Source organism: Crinia signifera, chromosome 9 (genome assembly GCF_055691185.1).
Source record: "Crinia signifera chromosome 9, ASM5569118v1, whole genome shotgun sequence".
Classification (NCBI taxonomy): Eukaryota; Metazoa; Chordata; class Amphibia; order Anura; family Myobatrachidae; genus Crinia; species Crinia signifera.
Window position 1 is genome coordinate 44,924,748 of NC_139225.1, and position 18,493 is coordinate 44,943,240.

Sequence of the window (18,493 nt, forward strand, 5' to 3'; positions counted from 1 at the left end):
CCAGAACATGGATTATTTTTTGAAAGACTCCTCTGATTTTTGGAACTTTACCTCCTTCGAGTTTAGGGTGTGGTATAGCACACAGACAGTCGGGATCCCGACAGTCATTAACCCGACATCGGGATCCTGACTTCCCGAACTCAGACAGTGTGGGGAGCGCAACGAAGCCCCTTGCGGGCACAGTGGCTCGCTATGCTCGCCACCTATTCTGTTCTCCCTCTATGGGGGTGGTGGATCCCCACAAGGGAGAATAGCCGGTGGCCATCGGGACCCCTAGTGTCCGAGTTTTAACTGTCGGGATTCCGACATTAGTGTAATGACTGTCGGAATCCTGCCTGTCTGTCAGCCATCCGGCATCCCGACTTTATTGGTCACCCTCGATAGCTTAAGTTTGTTTACCAATATTGGTCATAATGAGGGAATGGATGTGGTGTCCACCAGTCCACACTATAGAAGTCCTACGGTTCAATTTTTATTACTTTTGATGCATTTTGTTTTGAAAAATATTTATTTTTTGTTTCAGAACTCTTTCTTTTAACAGCTATGTGAAACAGTGATGGGGTCCAATATGGCCCCATCTTACGCTAATTTATTTCTGTATATGTATGAACAACAACATACTGTATTAGGTCACATATTTTCTTTTCTCAATTTATCCATTTTTACATTCGTTATATACGACCTCTTTATGGTGTGGACTGGTGAAGGCAAACCTCTCACAAAATTCATTGATGATCTTAATGCACTCAACACCATTATCAGGTTTACACTTTATTATAGTGAAGTTTTCATTAGTTACCCAGATGTTTGTGTGACCAAATTAGGTGATGATTTATAGACTGAGCTCTTTAGGGAAGAGACTGATAAAAACACTTTATTGTTGGTGGACAGTTTCTACCCACAACCTTTGACACAAGGCCTTCCACTCTCCAAATTGTTCAGAGTGGTACAGATTACCTCCAACAAGTAAAACCTTCTATTGGCTTTGAAAGAAATGGCTCACATTTTTTTTACATGGGGCTACAATGCGATTAAGATCAAGGAGACCATTTTACAGTGTTATTTTTTCTTAGACATTTTCAATTGTATCGAAACATATTAAAACCACCATACTGAAACATTGGCATATTGTGCAAACCACCAACATAATTGCCAGTTACTGTGAGAAAGCTCCTCTTTTCTGTTATAAAAGGAGTAAGAATATCAAAGACTCTATAGATACCTCTGATATTGGACCTATCAAGAACTCAACCTGGTTGCAACCCAGGATAGGGGTCTTCGAATGTTGAGGATGTGTCAACTGTCGGTTCCTACGCCTGGGAAATAAGTTTGTAGATCCGAAAAATGGCACTGTTCACAATATCAGACATCATCTGGATTGCGTTAGTTGCTACATTATTTATATTATTCTTTGTCCATGCAAACTGATTTACGTTGGTAAGACAATCTGGCTTTTGAAAGAACGTATTGCTGCACATTGTTCATCTATTAAAAAAGCCATGATAACAATAGATGCAACTACTCCTCCAGTTGCACATCATTTTGCTTCTTGTAAATATACTATGCTTAACTTTAGTTTCATGCCCATTGACCACATTGCCCCTTTTCGGAGAGGTGTTTACTGTGATAAAGCCCTCTCACAAAGGTAATGCCTTTGCATTTACTGCCTCACTAGTGTTACACCAAATGGGTTGAATGAAAATCAGTCGGTACTTATGTATTATCTGGGCTCCCATGTTAAATGCACCCCATTTTTTCATACCCCTACTATCCAACTACGCATGGAGTTGATTTTATATAGTGTGGCGAGTGCAGCGAGCCACCGTTCCCGAAGCGTGGCGAGCGGCCGCGGTCTCATAAGGAAAACGGGAGCCCAGATATTACATAAGTACCAATCAGTCTTTTGGTTGCTATATTTGATACATTTACTTACCTGCTTTGTGTGGTGTTGAGTTGCCTTATTTTCTTCCTTATTATTTTTCCTTCTTTCCAATGTATTTACATATCTTGGTTTTCAACATTTTTTTTTCCATAATTTATTTTTCACTTTTGGTCTCATTACTATGTCTGTAATGCGCATATATATATATATATATATATATATATATATATATATATATATATACACATATATATATATATATACATACACAGGTCGAGTATCCCGTATCCGAATATCCGTTATCCGAATTATTCCGAAAACCAGACATTTCAGAAAGTGAATTTATTTATTTTTTTTGCTAAAAACTCACTGGGGACATTTGTAACAGCATCACTGGGGACATGATATGTAACTGGCACTATATATGTGCAAGACAATGATTGCTTGGCATTCAAATTCAATGCTGAGATAGTACACAAATTTAGTTTCACGTTTTGAAATCTTGTTTTTTTGAACAAATAAAATATATTTGTGTGTATTTTATGTTGTAATAAAATATATTTGTGTGTATATTATGTGTTTATACAGCATCAATGCAAGATACTTCAAAATACATCATTGAAATATTAAAATATTCCGAAATACGGAATAATCCGTTATCCAAAATTCTCCTGGTCCCGAGCATTTTGGATAAGGGGGGATACTCAACCTGTATGTATATATATATATATATATATATATATATATATATATATATATATATATATATACTGTATATATATATATATATATATAATTATTTTCTTATGTACCCCTACTTTTTATATGAATATTTTTCTAATTGTAGCTAATCCATCGCTTATGGACGTTCGCCAATACAGTGTTTTGCACTTCTGCCCTTACTGTGATGTATTTCCCTATGTTATATGGCTATCTATTGTGCCCAGATGTTATACTAGGTGCACAGTGCTGTCTGCCCTTAGTTTGTCACTTCTGCCTGGTTAGTGCGCCTCTGTCACTTCCGTCCGATCTGTGATTGGGGCTCGTGACATTCAGCGCTTCCGTTCAGATGGTCCTGGATGGTGAATTTTTAAAAATTTGTTGCAGTTAAGTTATTATAGGTGAGTCCTGTGTTCTATGACCATTGGTTGTTTGGGGTATTTAAGAGTTTAGTATAGCCAGGGCTATTTTTCTGCAGGCTCCAGCAGGAACTGTGGCCCTTATTCTAGTTCACTCTTTCTGACAAAATATTTCTTAGATGGACAAAACCATGTGCACTGCAGGTGAGGCAGGTGTTACTTGTGCAGAGATAATTAGATTTGGGTGGGGTTTTACACCTGCCTCACCTGCAGTGCACATGGTTTTGTCCATCTAAGAAATATTTTGTCAGAAAGAGTGAACTAGAATAAGGGCCTCAGTTCCTGCTGGAGCCTACTGAAAAATAGCCCTGGGTACAACTATATACGTGTGTACATATGTATGTAAGTACTTGTGGGGGGAGACATCACTGTACAGGGCCCCAAGATTTCTATTGCCAGAAGAAAGGAAGACTGAACAACCACATAATCCAGTGTATGCCAAACTGTGTGCCTAGGCACCCTGGGGTGCCTCAAGGCATTCACAGGTGTGACCTGGGTTGGTGGTCCTGGACCAATTAAAATTATTTATGTTGAATACAACAGGAAAAAACAGTGCTTGTGGCTTCCAAGCATAAAATATGTGGACAAACAGAAGCGAGAACTGTCCCTCATCACATAACTGAACCTAAAGAAGAAAATTCTGATACTCTAGGGCAGGCATTCCCAACCACGGTCCTCAAGGCACACCAACAGTACAGGTTTTAGTGATATCCAGGCTTCAGCACAGATGGTTTAATCAGAATCGCTCGGGTACTAATTAAGTCACCTGTGCTGTGGCCTGGATATCACTAAAACCTGCACTGTGTGTGTGCCTTGAAGACCGTGGTTGGGAATGCCTGCTCTAGGGTACCAGTGGCGGATTCAGGGGGGGGGGGGGGCACCCGGGCACGTGCCCCACCTGTCATTCAATTTGTAGATGAAGACCAGAGCTTTCCAACGAGCCCAGCCCCGTGTCTCTAGCCCCCCGGGAACCGGAGATATCGCCTGGCAAAGCTGTAACATTTTTTCCCCATAGGATAATATGGGACCCGTCAATTCCGACCCCCACCCAGTTCCGACGGCTGCCAGTTCCCCCCCTGGCATCACAGGAGCTTGTGGTTGATGTCATTCAATTTCAAATCGCTGGGCCTTCAATATGATACCAGGATGGTCCATATCGGTCAATCGGTTCCAGAGATATAGCGTGTAAATCGATTTTTTTTTCTTTTTGAAATGTAATTTCATGGCTGTTCATGTTCTTTGAGGGCAGATTACTCTGGAACCAAAAGTTCCAGTTTCACTGGACCAAAATCATTCAAAGCCCACTCAAAAGTTGTTCAATATGATACTTGTCTCATGTAAATGGGTCAGTTAGTTCCGAAGATATAGCCGGTTAAATGAGATAACTGGTTAAAGGGGGGGAGGGGTGGTTTTCTCTCCCCCTCACACCAGAAAATGCAGGGACTAGGCTGGTGTAAAAGGGGCCAACCTGGGAATACATTTTCTGGTGTGAAATGGGTATTATTTCAAATAGCTGGGACCTGCAGTGCTCGGAATACAGCCAGGCTCTGCCACTGTCAGTGGCTATCACTTCTGCCTGGCGGTGGCTGTCCCCCATTTACCACGAGCATGTATTCCCCGTTGGCAATGAGCATGTAATCCCACATGGCAACAAGCATGGAACCTCTGGCAATGAGCATGGAACCCTTGGCAATGAGCATGTAGATAAGCAGCACTTACTGTATGTAGCATAATTTTTAATAGGCATTATGGTGTTTGGCATAATACATAATGGACATCATGCCGTGTAACTTAACGTGCAATGGACATTATGGTGTAAATCAGGCATGTCCAACGTTGGCCCTCCAGATGTTGTGAAACTACACATCCCAGCATGCTTTGCCACAGTTTTGCTATTAGAGAATGCTAAAACTATTGCAAAGCATGCTGGGATGTGTAGTTTCACAACATCTGGAGGGCCAACGTTGGACATGCCTGGTGTAAATGTTTAATGCGCGCCTTTGGTGGACAATGTCCCTGTTTATGAAGCGTATTGTGAATTTTGTCTTAATCTGTGTGGCATTATGTGAATTCTGGCTCAATCTGTGTGGCATTATGTGAATTTTGTCTTAATCCATGTGGCATTATGTGGATTTTGGCTCAATCCGTGTGGCATCATGTGGATTTTGGCTCAATCCGTGTGTTATTATGTGAATTTTGGCTCAATCCGTGTGTTATTATGTGAATTTTGGCTCAATCCGTGTGTTATTATGTGAATTTTGGCTCAGTCCGTGTGGCATTATGTGTAAGGGGCAAGTATAATGGGGTCTAGTATTTTCTTGCATAATGTGTAGAAGTTGTATATGGTGTTGTACACTACACTCAAGGACATGCCCCCTGTTGAGTGGCCACACTCCCTTTTCCAGAGTGCGCCTTCGGCGCGCGCACAACTGCTTCCTTCACTTTTGTTGCCATGGTGGGCCTGCGTACTTTAAATGCCAGGGCCTATTTTTAATCCCATTGCCACCCTCTCTCTGCCGCTCTCTTAGCATGTACACTGGCACCACTAACACTGGCCCTCCCCCACCTAAACCCTCTTTTATCATGGTGCCCCCCCTGTCATTTTATCCTGGATCCGCCCCTGTAGGGTACCATGATTCTAAAAAGTTTGGGAACAATTGACATAGGGTGGATATAGAGTGGATATTCGCTTCTACGCCGTACCACAAATGCTAGTTTGTGACTGTCATTCCCCACATGCAGTGGCTGCTCCCAAAAAACAAAAATCTCATAACAGAGTTATATATATTGGAATTTAATTTTTTTAATATAATTTTTCCAAAATGATTTTAAATGTCTCACTTTAAAACTTGCTTTACACCATAATACATTAGAGTGCTCATTACTACTAAAGAAACCATACAAAACAAGCAAATAAATTGACAATGAAATACATTTTCTGATTACACACAGAATTACAATTAAATCTATCAATAACTGGGGGGGGGGGGGGGGGTGTGAAATTTTCAAAAGCTAATAAAATAATAATAAAAAAAGAACATTTCAAAAACATGTCATTTTTATCTTAGAGATTGAAGAAAGTCACCAACTCTAGTAGTGTACCCTCACCTGCTCCCAGCCGGATTCAATTTGGCATGCACCCTGGCTCCATACAAGGGAAAAACTATGTATAATCATGAAGATGTGGCAGGAACAACCAAGTTTTATATATTTTCTTTTTGTTGTTTCATAAATGTGTAGATATCTTGGCAAGCTAGTATAGGGATTTGGGATCCGAATAAGATGGGTGATATGGGTCTAAGATGCAAGTATAAACAAAGTACATTTTACTTTGTAGGTCTGGCCATTATATAAGCTTCATTCAGCTAGGCAAGGGTAGCATATGCGGATGTAGTATGTGTACTTGCTTGTCAGTGGAGGAACTATACATCTTTGCTCCCCAAAAAAAGTTTCTGCCCCCCCCCCATGCCCCTTACATATTAAGCCACACATTGTAATGCCCCTTACACTATATGACACACTGTAATTAACCTTACGCTATACCACACACACCTAAATGCATCCTACACTATGGGCTGAATTTAATGCTGCCGAGTTCAGCGGCAGTGCGAGATGTCTGCTGTATGTTTTTTTTAGAGGGGAATTAACTTACAAGGCGTTGTTTTGCCTTGTAAGTTAATTCCCCTTTAATAAAACGTCTGAGTTCGGAGGACATCTTGCATTGCCGCTGGACTCAGATGGCATTCAATTTCACCCTATATGTCAAACACCATTATGCTCCTTACTCTATAGGCCACACACCATACTGCCCCTTACACTGCAGGAATTAAGTCTTCTGTGGGGCGAAGCCATAGCTCCACCAGGAAAAGGGACCACACTGAGAGGGGGCATGGCATATTGGGAATAATGCTCCCACAAGCCATGCCTCCCATTTATGACATGTGATGACATAGACACTGACTGTTTTGCCTCCCACTCGCATCCCACTGTAGAAAACCAGAGTTTGAAACGGTTAACCTTATTGTTGTGTTCTCTTGCTCCTGTGCTGCAGCCTGTAGAAGTGGAGGGCTCAGTAACTGGTGTTCTGGGGATGAGACAAGTGCTTTCACAAGCAGGAAACAGAAAGCAGGGAAAGGGAGGATGCTTTACCAGCCTGTGCAGATGGAGGCTGTGGGTGTGCACAGAAACTCCTCCTAGTTCCTGCCTGTGCTGACGCTGTGAGGAAGGGAGGTAGAGACAGGTTTTGCCTCCCCACAAATATGTGGGTCTGAGAGTGAGAGGCTTCCTGCTGTTGGCGCCACTGTCTGTTAGGCAGACAGAGTGACAGGCACAACAACAGCATACAGCAGCAGCTCTGCGCTCCCCGCAGACCCCATTGGTGCTGTCTCCCCCAAGCCACCGCGAGGTCTGTGGCAGTGTAGTTACGACACTGTTGTTTGTATTCCAACAGAGAACAGCTAATATATTCCGGAGGTGAATAGACAGTGGTAGTACTAAATGCACAGTAAGCCATTCATATACGATATACGTCTAAAACAGTGGTTCTCAACCTCGGTCCTAAAGGACCCCCAACAGTGCACATTTTCCAGGTCTCCACATAGATTCACAGGTGAAATAATCAGCTCAACCTGTGATCTTTTAAAATGTTTCAGTGAATGAGTGCACCTTTGCACCTGCCAGGTGACCTGGAAAAACGTGCATCCTGAGGACCGAGGATGAGAGCCACTGGTCTAAAAGATAAAAAAATATGCTTGGTTGCAAATAGCAATGTACTATCACAATACTAACAAAATATTACAATATATTGCAGCATACAGCCAAATGCACACAGCCTTAAATGCCCCCATACACTAGTCCAATTTGTCACCGGGCCGAGAAAGCAGGTGAAAAGTGGCCATATCCGATATGTTTGACATCTGTTCTGATCCGTTGTGTGTCGCACGTCTGACCTTAGACTCAGACCCCCTCCCAGCAGTGATTGCATGCGATACATAACATGTCAAAGGTACACATGCACTCAAGGGGGATCGAGAAGTCACAGTAGTGTATGGCCAACTTTACTAACTTTCCCTCACTTTTATATCTCCTTCCCACCTCCTTTTAGCAAATGAGCTAAAAATTATCAGCCCCAGTTGATGTAACAATACGTGCTTAACATTTTTTGGTGCACATGTGCTAATGTAAGAATGCTTTAAAAATCAATGTTTGGTATGACCACCTTCAAAACATCATCAATTATTCTAGGTACACTCACACAGTTTTTGAAGGAACTCAGCAGGGAGGTTGTTCCAAACATCTAGGAGAACTAAGCACATATCTACTGTGGATGTAGGCTTGCTCAAATCCTTCTGTCTCTTCATGTAATTCCAGACAGACTCAATAATGGTGCCATCAGAGATCTGTGAGCCACATCATGACGCCTTATTCTTCTGTACTCTGAATGATATTGACTCTTTATTTGCAATTGTATCCTGCTGCAGAATAAATTTGGAGCCAGTCATTTCCCTAATAAAGGGATAAGTACCTGCCTGTATTTCTCAGCATTCAGGACAACATCAATCGTGTCCAAAACCCCAACTCCATTTGCTGAAATGCAGCACCAAACTTGCAAGGAACCTCAACCAAACTTAACTTTTGCCTGCAAACACTCCTTATTGTACCACTATCCAGCCCTTCAGTGAAGAACTGCATTACACGGCCGGATTAAGGTCTGTGGGGGCCCCCCTACTCCCCCACTGAGGCCAGCGCTACACAACCCAGCCTTGCCAGACCCCGCTGCATTCCACCCACCAGCGGACAGGGGATCCCTGCAGCATATGTGAAGTCAGCGGCGGGGTCCCTGCAGTGGACTAGTAGTTCCCATCCGCCGCAGGGATCCCGCTGCTGATTTCAGATACGCTGCAGGGACCCCCTGTCCGCTGGTGGGTGGAATGCAGCGGGGTCTGGCAAGGCTGGGTTGTGTAGCGCTGGCGGGCAGGGGGTCCCTGCGGTGTATGTGAAGTCAGCTCCCATCCACCGCAGGGACCTCGCCGCTGATCTCACATAGGGCTCGATTCTCTAATCTTCAAAAGTGATAAAATGGAGAGTGATAAACAGCCAGCCAATCAGCTCCTACCTGCCATGTCACAGACTGTGTTTGAAAAGTGTCAGACGGGAGCTGATTGGCTGGCTATCACTCTATTTTATCACTTTTGAAGCTTAGAGAATCTGGCCCATACTCTGCAGGGAGCCCCTGTCCGCCAGCTCTACCCGACCATTCACTGCCAGACCCCACTGCATGCCAACCACGCAGCAGTGGGGTGGCAGGTGTGGGGGCCCCAAATGTTTCGCCCTGTGGCTAATCCGCCACTGCTGCATTCTGCTACTGCCACATATTTAAAAGATTGACTCATCGATCCAGAGCAACTGCAGCCATTTTTTCTGCACCTCAGTTCCTATGTTTTCATGCATTGTTGAGTCACTTGGCTTTGTTTCCACTTCAAAAGTATGGCTTTTTGGCATACATTATTTCATGAAGACCACTTAGGCCAGGCAGTAGATGGGTGTACCTGGGTCCCACTGGTTTCTGCAAGTTCTGAGCTGATTTCAAAGGGAAGCAAGCATGATGTGTCTTTTCTGTTGCACTAGGTTTCCTTGGCTGACAACTTAATTTATGGTCCTCATAATTGTGCATTTCTTTGTGCTTCTTCAAAAGAGCTTTAACAGCACATCTTAAAACCCAAGTCTGTTTTAACATCTTTGCCTGGGACATGAAATAACCTCACCTTTTGTAGCAAAGTGAGTCCTAGCAAAGTGTATCTATTCCTCAGCTAGTTTTAAGCCTTCTACACGGCTGTTTCTGTTTCAGTTATTTACTGTTTCAACCTACTGTACATATGAAAATGATTATCATGAACACCTGTTTGGTATGATTATACACCCTACTATAATCCTACAAGCTCCCTGACTTTTCGCAAGTGTACTTATACATTTGATGCTGTTTAGAGAAGGTAAAGGGTAGTCACACCAACTAATGATTTTGTTCATTCACTTTTTTTTTTTTTTAACAATATCTTTATTGAATTTTCCAATTCACTTTGTATTTTGTTAATTGATTAAAAAAAACCTGATTAAAACTTTTCAAAGTATTGTATATTTTTCAGTAAAGGACTCTACAAAAAGACAGTTAATTTCTTAAGCTCCACAAGACATAGCACCCACATTCCCTTTCAAAAATAAAAAAAATAATGGGTACTTGTGTATTATCACGGCGTCCGTCGTGTCGCATCGCATACCACTAATTAAGGTATGCGATGGACCAGATTTGAGGCTTTCCCGGGATGAGTGTACAATTTTAATATCGCATGCCATTATAATGGCATGTGATGCGATTTTAATGTTAAATGCCCACCCAGACCTGATTTTTAATTGTATCCCCACCCTGATGGGTAATGACAATGTTAAATGCTACCCCATTGTTAACGCCACCCCAATATCAACGTCAACCCGAAGCGTGGCGATTGCAGCGAGCCCGCGAGGGGCGGCGGTATGCGTCCTCCGACCTTTTCATACCCCCACTATCCACGTCGGCGTGGAGTCGATTTTATATAGTGTGGCGAGCGCAGCGAGCCCGAAGCGTGCGAATACTTCACAAGTATTACGCGTCCCCTTGTGGGGCTTGCTGCGCTTGCCACGCTTCGGGCTCGCCACACTATATAAATTCAACTCCACGCTGACGTGGATAGTGGGGGTATGAAAGGTCGGAGGACGCGTACCGCTGCGCTCGCCACGCTTCGGGTTGGCGTTGATAGTGGGGTGGCGTTAACAATGGGGGGGCATTTAACATTGTCATTACCCATCAGGGAGGGTGTACAATGTAAAATCGGGTCTGGGTGCCTGTACAATTAAAAATCGGGTATAATCGCGTCTCATCGCATGCGATCATATGGCATGCGATGCGATTTTGTGGTTGTACAATGCCCTGCGATAGAAATCGGGGGTGCTGTGATAATACACAAGTACCAAATAATGTATTAAATGTGTTCTAATGTACCAGTCAATCTCACCCATCCATATTTTTGGTGATATGCTGTAATTCTGTATTCCTGTTATTCCAACTTCAGCAACACAGTACTTGAGGGGTTTACCAGCAGTGCCAAAGTGCAAGTTGTATTAAAGTATCCATATTCATACCTTTTGGGTAGTAACTGTGTCACATAACACTTATTTTTACAACCTAATCCTTTCCAGAGCATAGATTGTGAGAGCAGGAAATAACGTGCACCACCTATCTCTTGACGATTGGTCACAGAAACTGCTAAAGACCTTCCAGCTAGTGGTTTCTCCCATAGGTCAAAACTATCCACCTGAAAGTACAGTAGTGGTAGATATTGTTATTATATATTAAGTGGCATTTACATAGTCATGTATACATTAATGAAAATGTTACAACAACTGTGGTTACACGATAGTTATCTAGGGCATCACGGATGGTTAATGGTAATGGTTAGCATTACTGCCTCACAGCACTGAGGTCATGGGTTCGATTCCCACCATCACCCTAACTGTGTGCAGATTTTACTTGCTTGGATTTCCTCCGGGTACTCCAGTTTCCGCCCACATTCCATACTGGAGAGTCTGACAGCCGGGCAGTGCTTTATAGATAGGCGGTATGTCTGGTCCGTGCACCCCCAGACCACCCCTCAGATTGTTCATGAACAAAATGTTTTTTAGGAATACCTACATTTTATTTTTATATAATAAATGAACCCTCTGAATTTATTAAATCTGTGTTTATTGTCTGTTCAGTGAAACTAGCGCTGTTCACCACTATCCTTTGCCTATGTTCGAACAGAAGCTGTGACTGCCCCCAGTGTTTCACCGTCTTGGCATTCATTTACTATTTTAAATGGCATGTAATAATAATAATAATAATAGTAGCTGAATCTAGCAAATTGAATGTAACCACATCATATATAGCGTAATGTGTTGTTTTTATGACAGTGATACTCCGTATATTATTAATAGCTTCCCAACTACCAGAGCAGATACCAGAATGTAGACATAATCAATTAATTGTATTGACTTAAGGCATATCTATCTGGACTATAGCAGGCATAGTACTATAGTTGGTACAAAATGTATCATTAAATACAATGGACCACTCTCCTACCCATTTATAAAAGAAAGGAAGGAGCAAAAAAACAGAATTAAGAATTATTAAGAATTATTAAGAATTAACAGTCAGGTCAGGATAAACTACTATATACAACTACTATAAAATTACCTAGGGTATAAGCATTATATAATAGGTGCAGTTTGTGTGGTGCACACTGGCCTCTGGGTCCAGGGGGCCCATGCCGCACACACTGCACTCCGGAGACACAAATCACTTGAAAAATGGCTGCTGTGGCCATTTCTGAGTGATTTACGCATGCGCACTGGATACAGTATGTCCCCGGAAACAAAGCACTGTCACTATGGGCCTTATTCTAGTTCACTCTTAGAGGCAAATTCCTTCTTAGCTGGACAAAACCAAGTGCACTGCTGGTGGGGCAGATTTAACATGTGCAAATTAGATTTGGGTGGGGTTTTTCTTCAAAGTGAGATCTATATTGCAGTGTAAAAATAAAGCAGTCAGTATTTCCCCTGCACAGAAACAAAATAACTCACCCAACGCTAAATCTCTCTGCACATTTTACATCTGCCCCCATGCAGTGCACATGGTTTTGTCCAGCTATGGGCCTTATTCTTATTCCCATGGGCCTTATTCTAGTTCACTCTGACAAAATCCTTCAAGCCCCGTACGAACAGGGGGAAATATATTGCTCAGTGTCCCCTTTTCATCAGCGACCAGAGATGGTCGCTGATGAAAAGGAACCTCAGCCGGCGGTGCCGCAGAGGTAATCAGCTGGTCGCAGGAGCAAGCTCCTGCGACCAGCGATTAGAATTGGGCAGAAAACGGGAGCGCGCACCCATCACTGGCAATATGGTCGCCAGCGACCATATTTCCAGCGATTTCAGCCCCTATTGCCCCCATGTGTACACAGCATCAGATGGACAAAACCATGTGCACTGCAGGTGGGGCAGATGTTACTTGTGCAGAGAGAATTAGATTTGGGTGGGGTTTTTCTTCAAAGTGAGATCTATATTGCAGTGTAAAAATAAAGCAGCCAGTATTTACCCTGCACAGAAACAAAATAACTCACCCAAATCTAATTCTCTCTGCACATTTTACATCTGCCCCCTGCAGTGCACATGGTTTTGTCTATCTCAAGGTGCGTACACACGGGGGAGATTATTGCAAATATCGCTGGAAATATGGTTGCTGAGCGACCATATTGCCAGCGATGGGAGTGTTCACCGGCGATAAATCGCAGAGTGCGTGCTCCCGTTCTCAGTCCCTGAATGGTCGCTGGTCGGAGGAGCATGCCCCTTTCGACCAGCGTCTTCCACTGCCTCTTCTCCCGGCAGTGTGACCTTTTCATCTGCGACCATCTCTGGTCGCAGATGAAAACGGCACACTGAGCAATATGATCGCTGAGCAATATATTGCTTGCAATATATTGCCCGGTGTGTACGCACCGTAAGAAGGATTTCGTCAGAAAGAGTGAACTAGAATAAGGCCCTATGTTCCCAGAGACCTGCGCATTCACAGTAGACTCTAGCATAATACCAGAGACTACACGCCATCAGAGAGTAGGGGGATTTAGGAAATAGAAACAACTATTCTGAAATATTTATATGTGTCTTATTGTGAAGACATGTAACGTTCTGGAATCTCTTTTGTATGCGCCTCATAAAATCAGGAATTCCAGTTAGGAGTGCCTATCTTTAGAACAATCACTTTCCAAAAAGTATACACCTTTTTACGGCAACATTAATTCCTTAATGGTATATGCATGACCCTTTTATGAAAAATGCTCACTTTTACTTGTCACACTTAAAACAGGGTTGCCTACCTGATCCTCTCCTTAAGGCTGGTTTCATACACTCCGGTTTTGACCGGACGGAAAAAAGCCGGACCCACTTTGTCCGGTTTTTAGCCGGATTTCAGGACCTTTCACATGGTCCGGCTTGGAGATCCTGTGGCCCCGCCCCCTCGTCACATGGGGGTGGGTCCAAACAGTTTGACTGGCATGTCCAGTCTGACGGGGTGTACGCCCGCCCTACTTGTCACATGGGGGCGTGCGTAAGTATCCGGCAATTTCCGTGGTGTGTGAAGGCGCCCATTGCCTTCCACACCACACTGAATGGGCAGAACGGGACGGCCACGGCATGGCAGCCGCACGCTGCAGAGGCAAGATCCGGCTGCTACCCGGCGGCCGCGCCATGACCGTCCAGTGTGAATGGACACAGAGCTGTCCATCACACACTGTAGGGGCGGCACGGCTTTTAAGCCGTGCGGTAATTTCCCGTCTGGAAGGAGCCGGAGTGTGTGAAACCGGCCTGAGGCCGGTTTCACACACTCCGGCTCCTGCCGGACGGTGAAATCCCGCACGGCTAGGGAGCCGTGCCGCACACATTAGTTGTGAATGGACACTATTGTGTCCATTCACACGGAACGGCCACGACCCGGCCGCACGGCTGCAGCCGGATCCCGCCACTGGAAGGGACGGCTGCCGGGCTGTGGCCATCCCTTCCATGATAAACTAGTGTGTGCGGCACGGCTCCCTGGCCGTATGGGATTTCACCGTCCGGCAGGAGCCGGAGTGTGTGAAACCGGCCTAAGGGAGAAAATGCTCTGTCCCTGGGCTTCCCTGGTAATGTATGATTACCATCACCTGTGGGGAGCTAGGTAATTGATAAGAAAGGCGTTTCACCACAGGTGATGGCAATCGTACATTACCAGGGAAGTCTAGGAACAGAGCATTTTCTCTCTGAAGGAGACGGTCAGGTAGGCAACCCTGACTTGCAAATTCTACAGGCCACACAATACCCACACCTATAAAACCACTTGTACAATTTAGACTATCTGCATACAATTTAGACTATATAGTGCAGATCTGCACTATATAGTCTATGCAGCCAAAACTTTTTGGCTGCGATACGGGTGCGCGCATCGGGATCGCAAGGGTTAAAACCCATACAATCTGCATGCGATCTAGATGAGATTTTGACTATATAGTCAAAATCTCATGCACATTGTACAATTGTGTACACACCATTAGTTAACTTTAGTATTTTACTGCAGATGTCTTCAGTTGTTGTTTGTTTGTGGGTCTTTCTGTCTTTAGTAATGTATTCAGCAAGTAAAATGCATGCTCAATCAAGCTGAGATCAATCACTGTCTCAGCCAATGCAATGCTTTAAAAACTCCTGGGTTATTTTCACCAAATCTAAGCATACAGTATACCTCTACACCAGGTTATCTCAAACTCGGTCCTCAGGACCCCACACAATTCACGTTTTCCAGGTCACCGGCAGGTGCACAGGTGCATTCATTACTCACTGACATATTTTAAAAGATCCACATGTGGTGTTAATTATTTAACTTGCAATTCTGTGAGGAGACCTGCAAAACATGAAGTGTGGTATCCTGAGGTCCGAGTTTGAGAACCTGTGCTCTACACACTTCAAAATTCATCTGTTTCTGTCTTCTGTCACATGATCAATGTCTCAGTGCCATTGGAAGCCATAGAGGAACATGCCATTACTCTTTGGCAAGTCTAATCTGGCCTTTGCACCCTGTGTTGATTATGTGAGGTCTTCTCCTTTTCTGTAGACTGATAATAATATCTGTATATCATGGAGAGTTTTCTTCGCTTGGCTGCATGTTGTGAATTTTTTTTTTTTTTACAATGGAAAAGAGCCCGCAATTATTTATCACTGTTGGATGTCCAGGAAACACAGGTTTTTCGTGTTTCCAAGCTCAACAGAACATCCTCCATTGAGACAGATGCATTAAAGATTGGTTGAGGGAAGTGATTAACGTCACTGGGCTTTCCCTCAGTATTGGGGAAGAGAGTGAGTATACACACAAGCCGATCTTCGTGCATTGGGTCGGGAAATTAGTTTTTGAAACCATGGATTACTACAAGGGGACTAACCTGTGGGAGAGCAGGGCCAAGTGCGTATGTATGTATGTATGTATGTATGTATATTGTATGAATGTGTGTCTGCATGTCTGATATTAAAGTTGTACTGTGCTATATGTGTATGTGTGTAATTATTTGTACATTGGTCATGCTGTGGAACTCCAAGTCTCAGCAGGCAGATTAATGCCCCGCATGCTGGGACTTGTGGTTCTCTAAATTCCTGCATCCAAGGGTGCTAAAGACAGCACCAGCCTTCAACCCTGGTTGGTCAAAACCTGGAGGGGGGCTTTATTGGGGGTCCCTACTCCCCCAGCTACCCCACCCAGGGCGGAGCAGCCAGGGTGAAAATGTTTCGGCCAGGGGACCTTGTGTAAAAACTGGCCCCCCGGCTGTGGCATTACACCGCTGGTTGTTGGAGCCCGGTGTTAATTCCAAAATACAGTCACTTGTATTTTTGGAACCAAAAATAGTCCAAAATAAACCTGGTGCTGGTTTCTTAAATATGGGGGAACCCCACCAATCCCCCCCCCCCCCCCCCCCCCTCCCTGTATGTGGGAAACCAGGATCTGGGCTGGTTATTATCTTGTTTGTGCATAGTCTGTTATTTGTGAAACATGAACTATGTATGTTCTTCACAAATAACATAATAATAATAATAATAATAACAACATCAGTATTGGTTGAAGGGCATCTCAGTACCTACTCTATTCTTTCTATAAAAGTTGTGGCATTGGAATTGAATAGTTAATTGCTCAAAGGTGCACTTAGTAGAAGATGGCCTGCGGACACAATCTTAATTCTAGAAATAACAATCTCTACTGTGTATCATGTTTCTAATACCTTTAAAACTCTGTATCCCTGTACACCAAGAGAATCTTGATTGATAGCGATCACCTCTTGATTCTGGAGGAGAGCTTTGGACTCTGGACTGATATCACGTAAATCATTAGACATTAGTAAAGGTGCAGCCATAATTGACCATAGAGCCATCTGGGTAACCTGCTGATCCCAACTCAAGCCAAAGTTACCTATGACAAGCTGAGAGAGAGAAAATGTATAATTAAGTACAGTATAAAGGTTTGACTGACAGTAACATGTTGAAGAATGTTTTGAAATTAATGAATTTTAGGTAAGAGAATTATAAATAAATATTTTAACAGAAAATCTACTGTAAAGTTAAATATTCCTCTGCTTTTTAAAAAAATGCACAATAGGTGACGTATTTGCATACATTTGTAATAAGTGCATATAGATGTGTCCACATACAATATATCCCTCTAGTTGCACCATGCAAAGTAAAGTAAAGCAATGCGAATAGGGGACCTTATTCTGGCTTATTCTGCAGCCAGATGCCGCACGCGTCGTTCGGCAATCCGTTATCCAAAATTCTCCTGGTCCTGAGCATTTTGGATAAGGGATACTCAACCTGTACCAGAGTTGGATCAAACACCCTAGAAACGGGTGTAGGCTGGCAGGATATCAAAAATTCAGGATGGATATATAAACTATCCGACTGATGTCTTCACCAGATTTAAATTCAAAGAGAGTACTGTGTGTCTCATCAGTCAGAGAGCGATAAAGTCAGAAGGACGAAACGCGTTTGGACACTATAGCCCTCCTGCCTCATCTAAAAAGATAAGCTACTCTATTTTCTTTGCACCTTAAATTTGTTTTTAGAAGAATTGTTTTAGGATAGGAATTTTCTTAACTACTTTGTCTGTTTTTAAAGAACTTTTTTCAATCTGTTCAATAAATGTATTTATTTTTTACATACATACGTTGATAATTTTTTATTAATTATATCCATAGTGAATTTTGGTACGCATCGTGTTTCAGGCCCACATTATCACCAAGTGACTTATTTCTTAAAAGTGCAGGCTAGCACAATTAGTATATTTATTTTGTATAAGAGCAATAGTCGCCGCACCTTCATCCATTGAACATATATATATATATATATATATATATATATATATATATATATATATATATATATATCACTGATGCTGCTAGTGCCTGCACTGAATAGAGGCTGCCAGTACCTACTTAGTCCACTGGTGCCACTGATAATGCTACTGCCTACCAGCAGACAGGTAGTAAATATATATAGAGAATGGGATACGGCAGTACTAGGCTCCAGACAGGTAGATACGGCAGTACTAGGCACCAGACAGGTAGGTACCTAGTAGTACCCAGGCTATAATATTTAATTAATAAATAATACCTGTCCTGCAGTGCTGTAATAAATTCCAGGCTGCTGGTGCCCTGCCAACCAGTACCTACTGCAATACAATTATTATAATATCATTCTGCTGGTGCCTAGTACTGCCGTATCTACCTGTCTGGTGACCAGTACTGCCGTATCTACCGTCTGGTGCCTAGTACTGCTGCCGTATCTACCTGTCTGGAGCCTAGTACTGCTGCCGTATCTACCTGTCTGGAGCCTAGTACTGCTG

At 43.1% G+C, this 18,493-nt stretch overlaps 1 protein-coding gene across 1 annotated transcript in view; it reads right to left on the reverse strand.

The window, feature by feature from the left end:
* Window positions 1–10,792: 10,792 nt before the first annotated feature.
* GLA (galactosidase alpha) overlaps window positions 10,793–18,493 on the reverse strand; it is a 42,885-nt gene continuing 35,184 nt past the window's right edge. The window contains exons 6-7 of the mRNA XM_083159029.1: window positions 16,878–17,075; window positions 10,793–11,366 (exon numbers count right to left, since the gene is read on the reverse strand). Of these exons, the coding sequence (XP_083015155.1) occupies window positions 11,109–11,366; window positions 16,878–17,075 (456 nt within the window). The 3' untranslated portion in view covers window positions 10,793–11,108. The remainder of the gene's footprint in view (window positions 11,367–16,877; window positions 17,076–18,493) is intronic.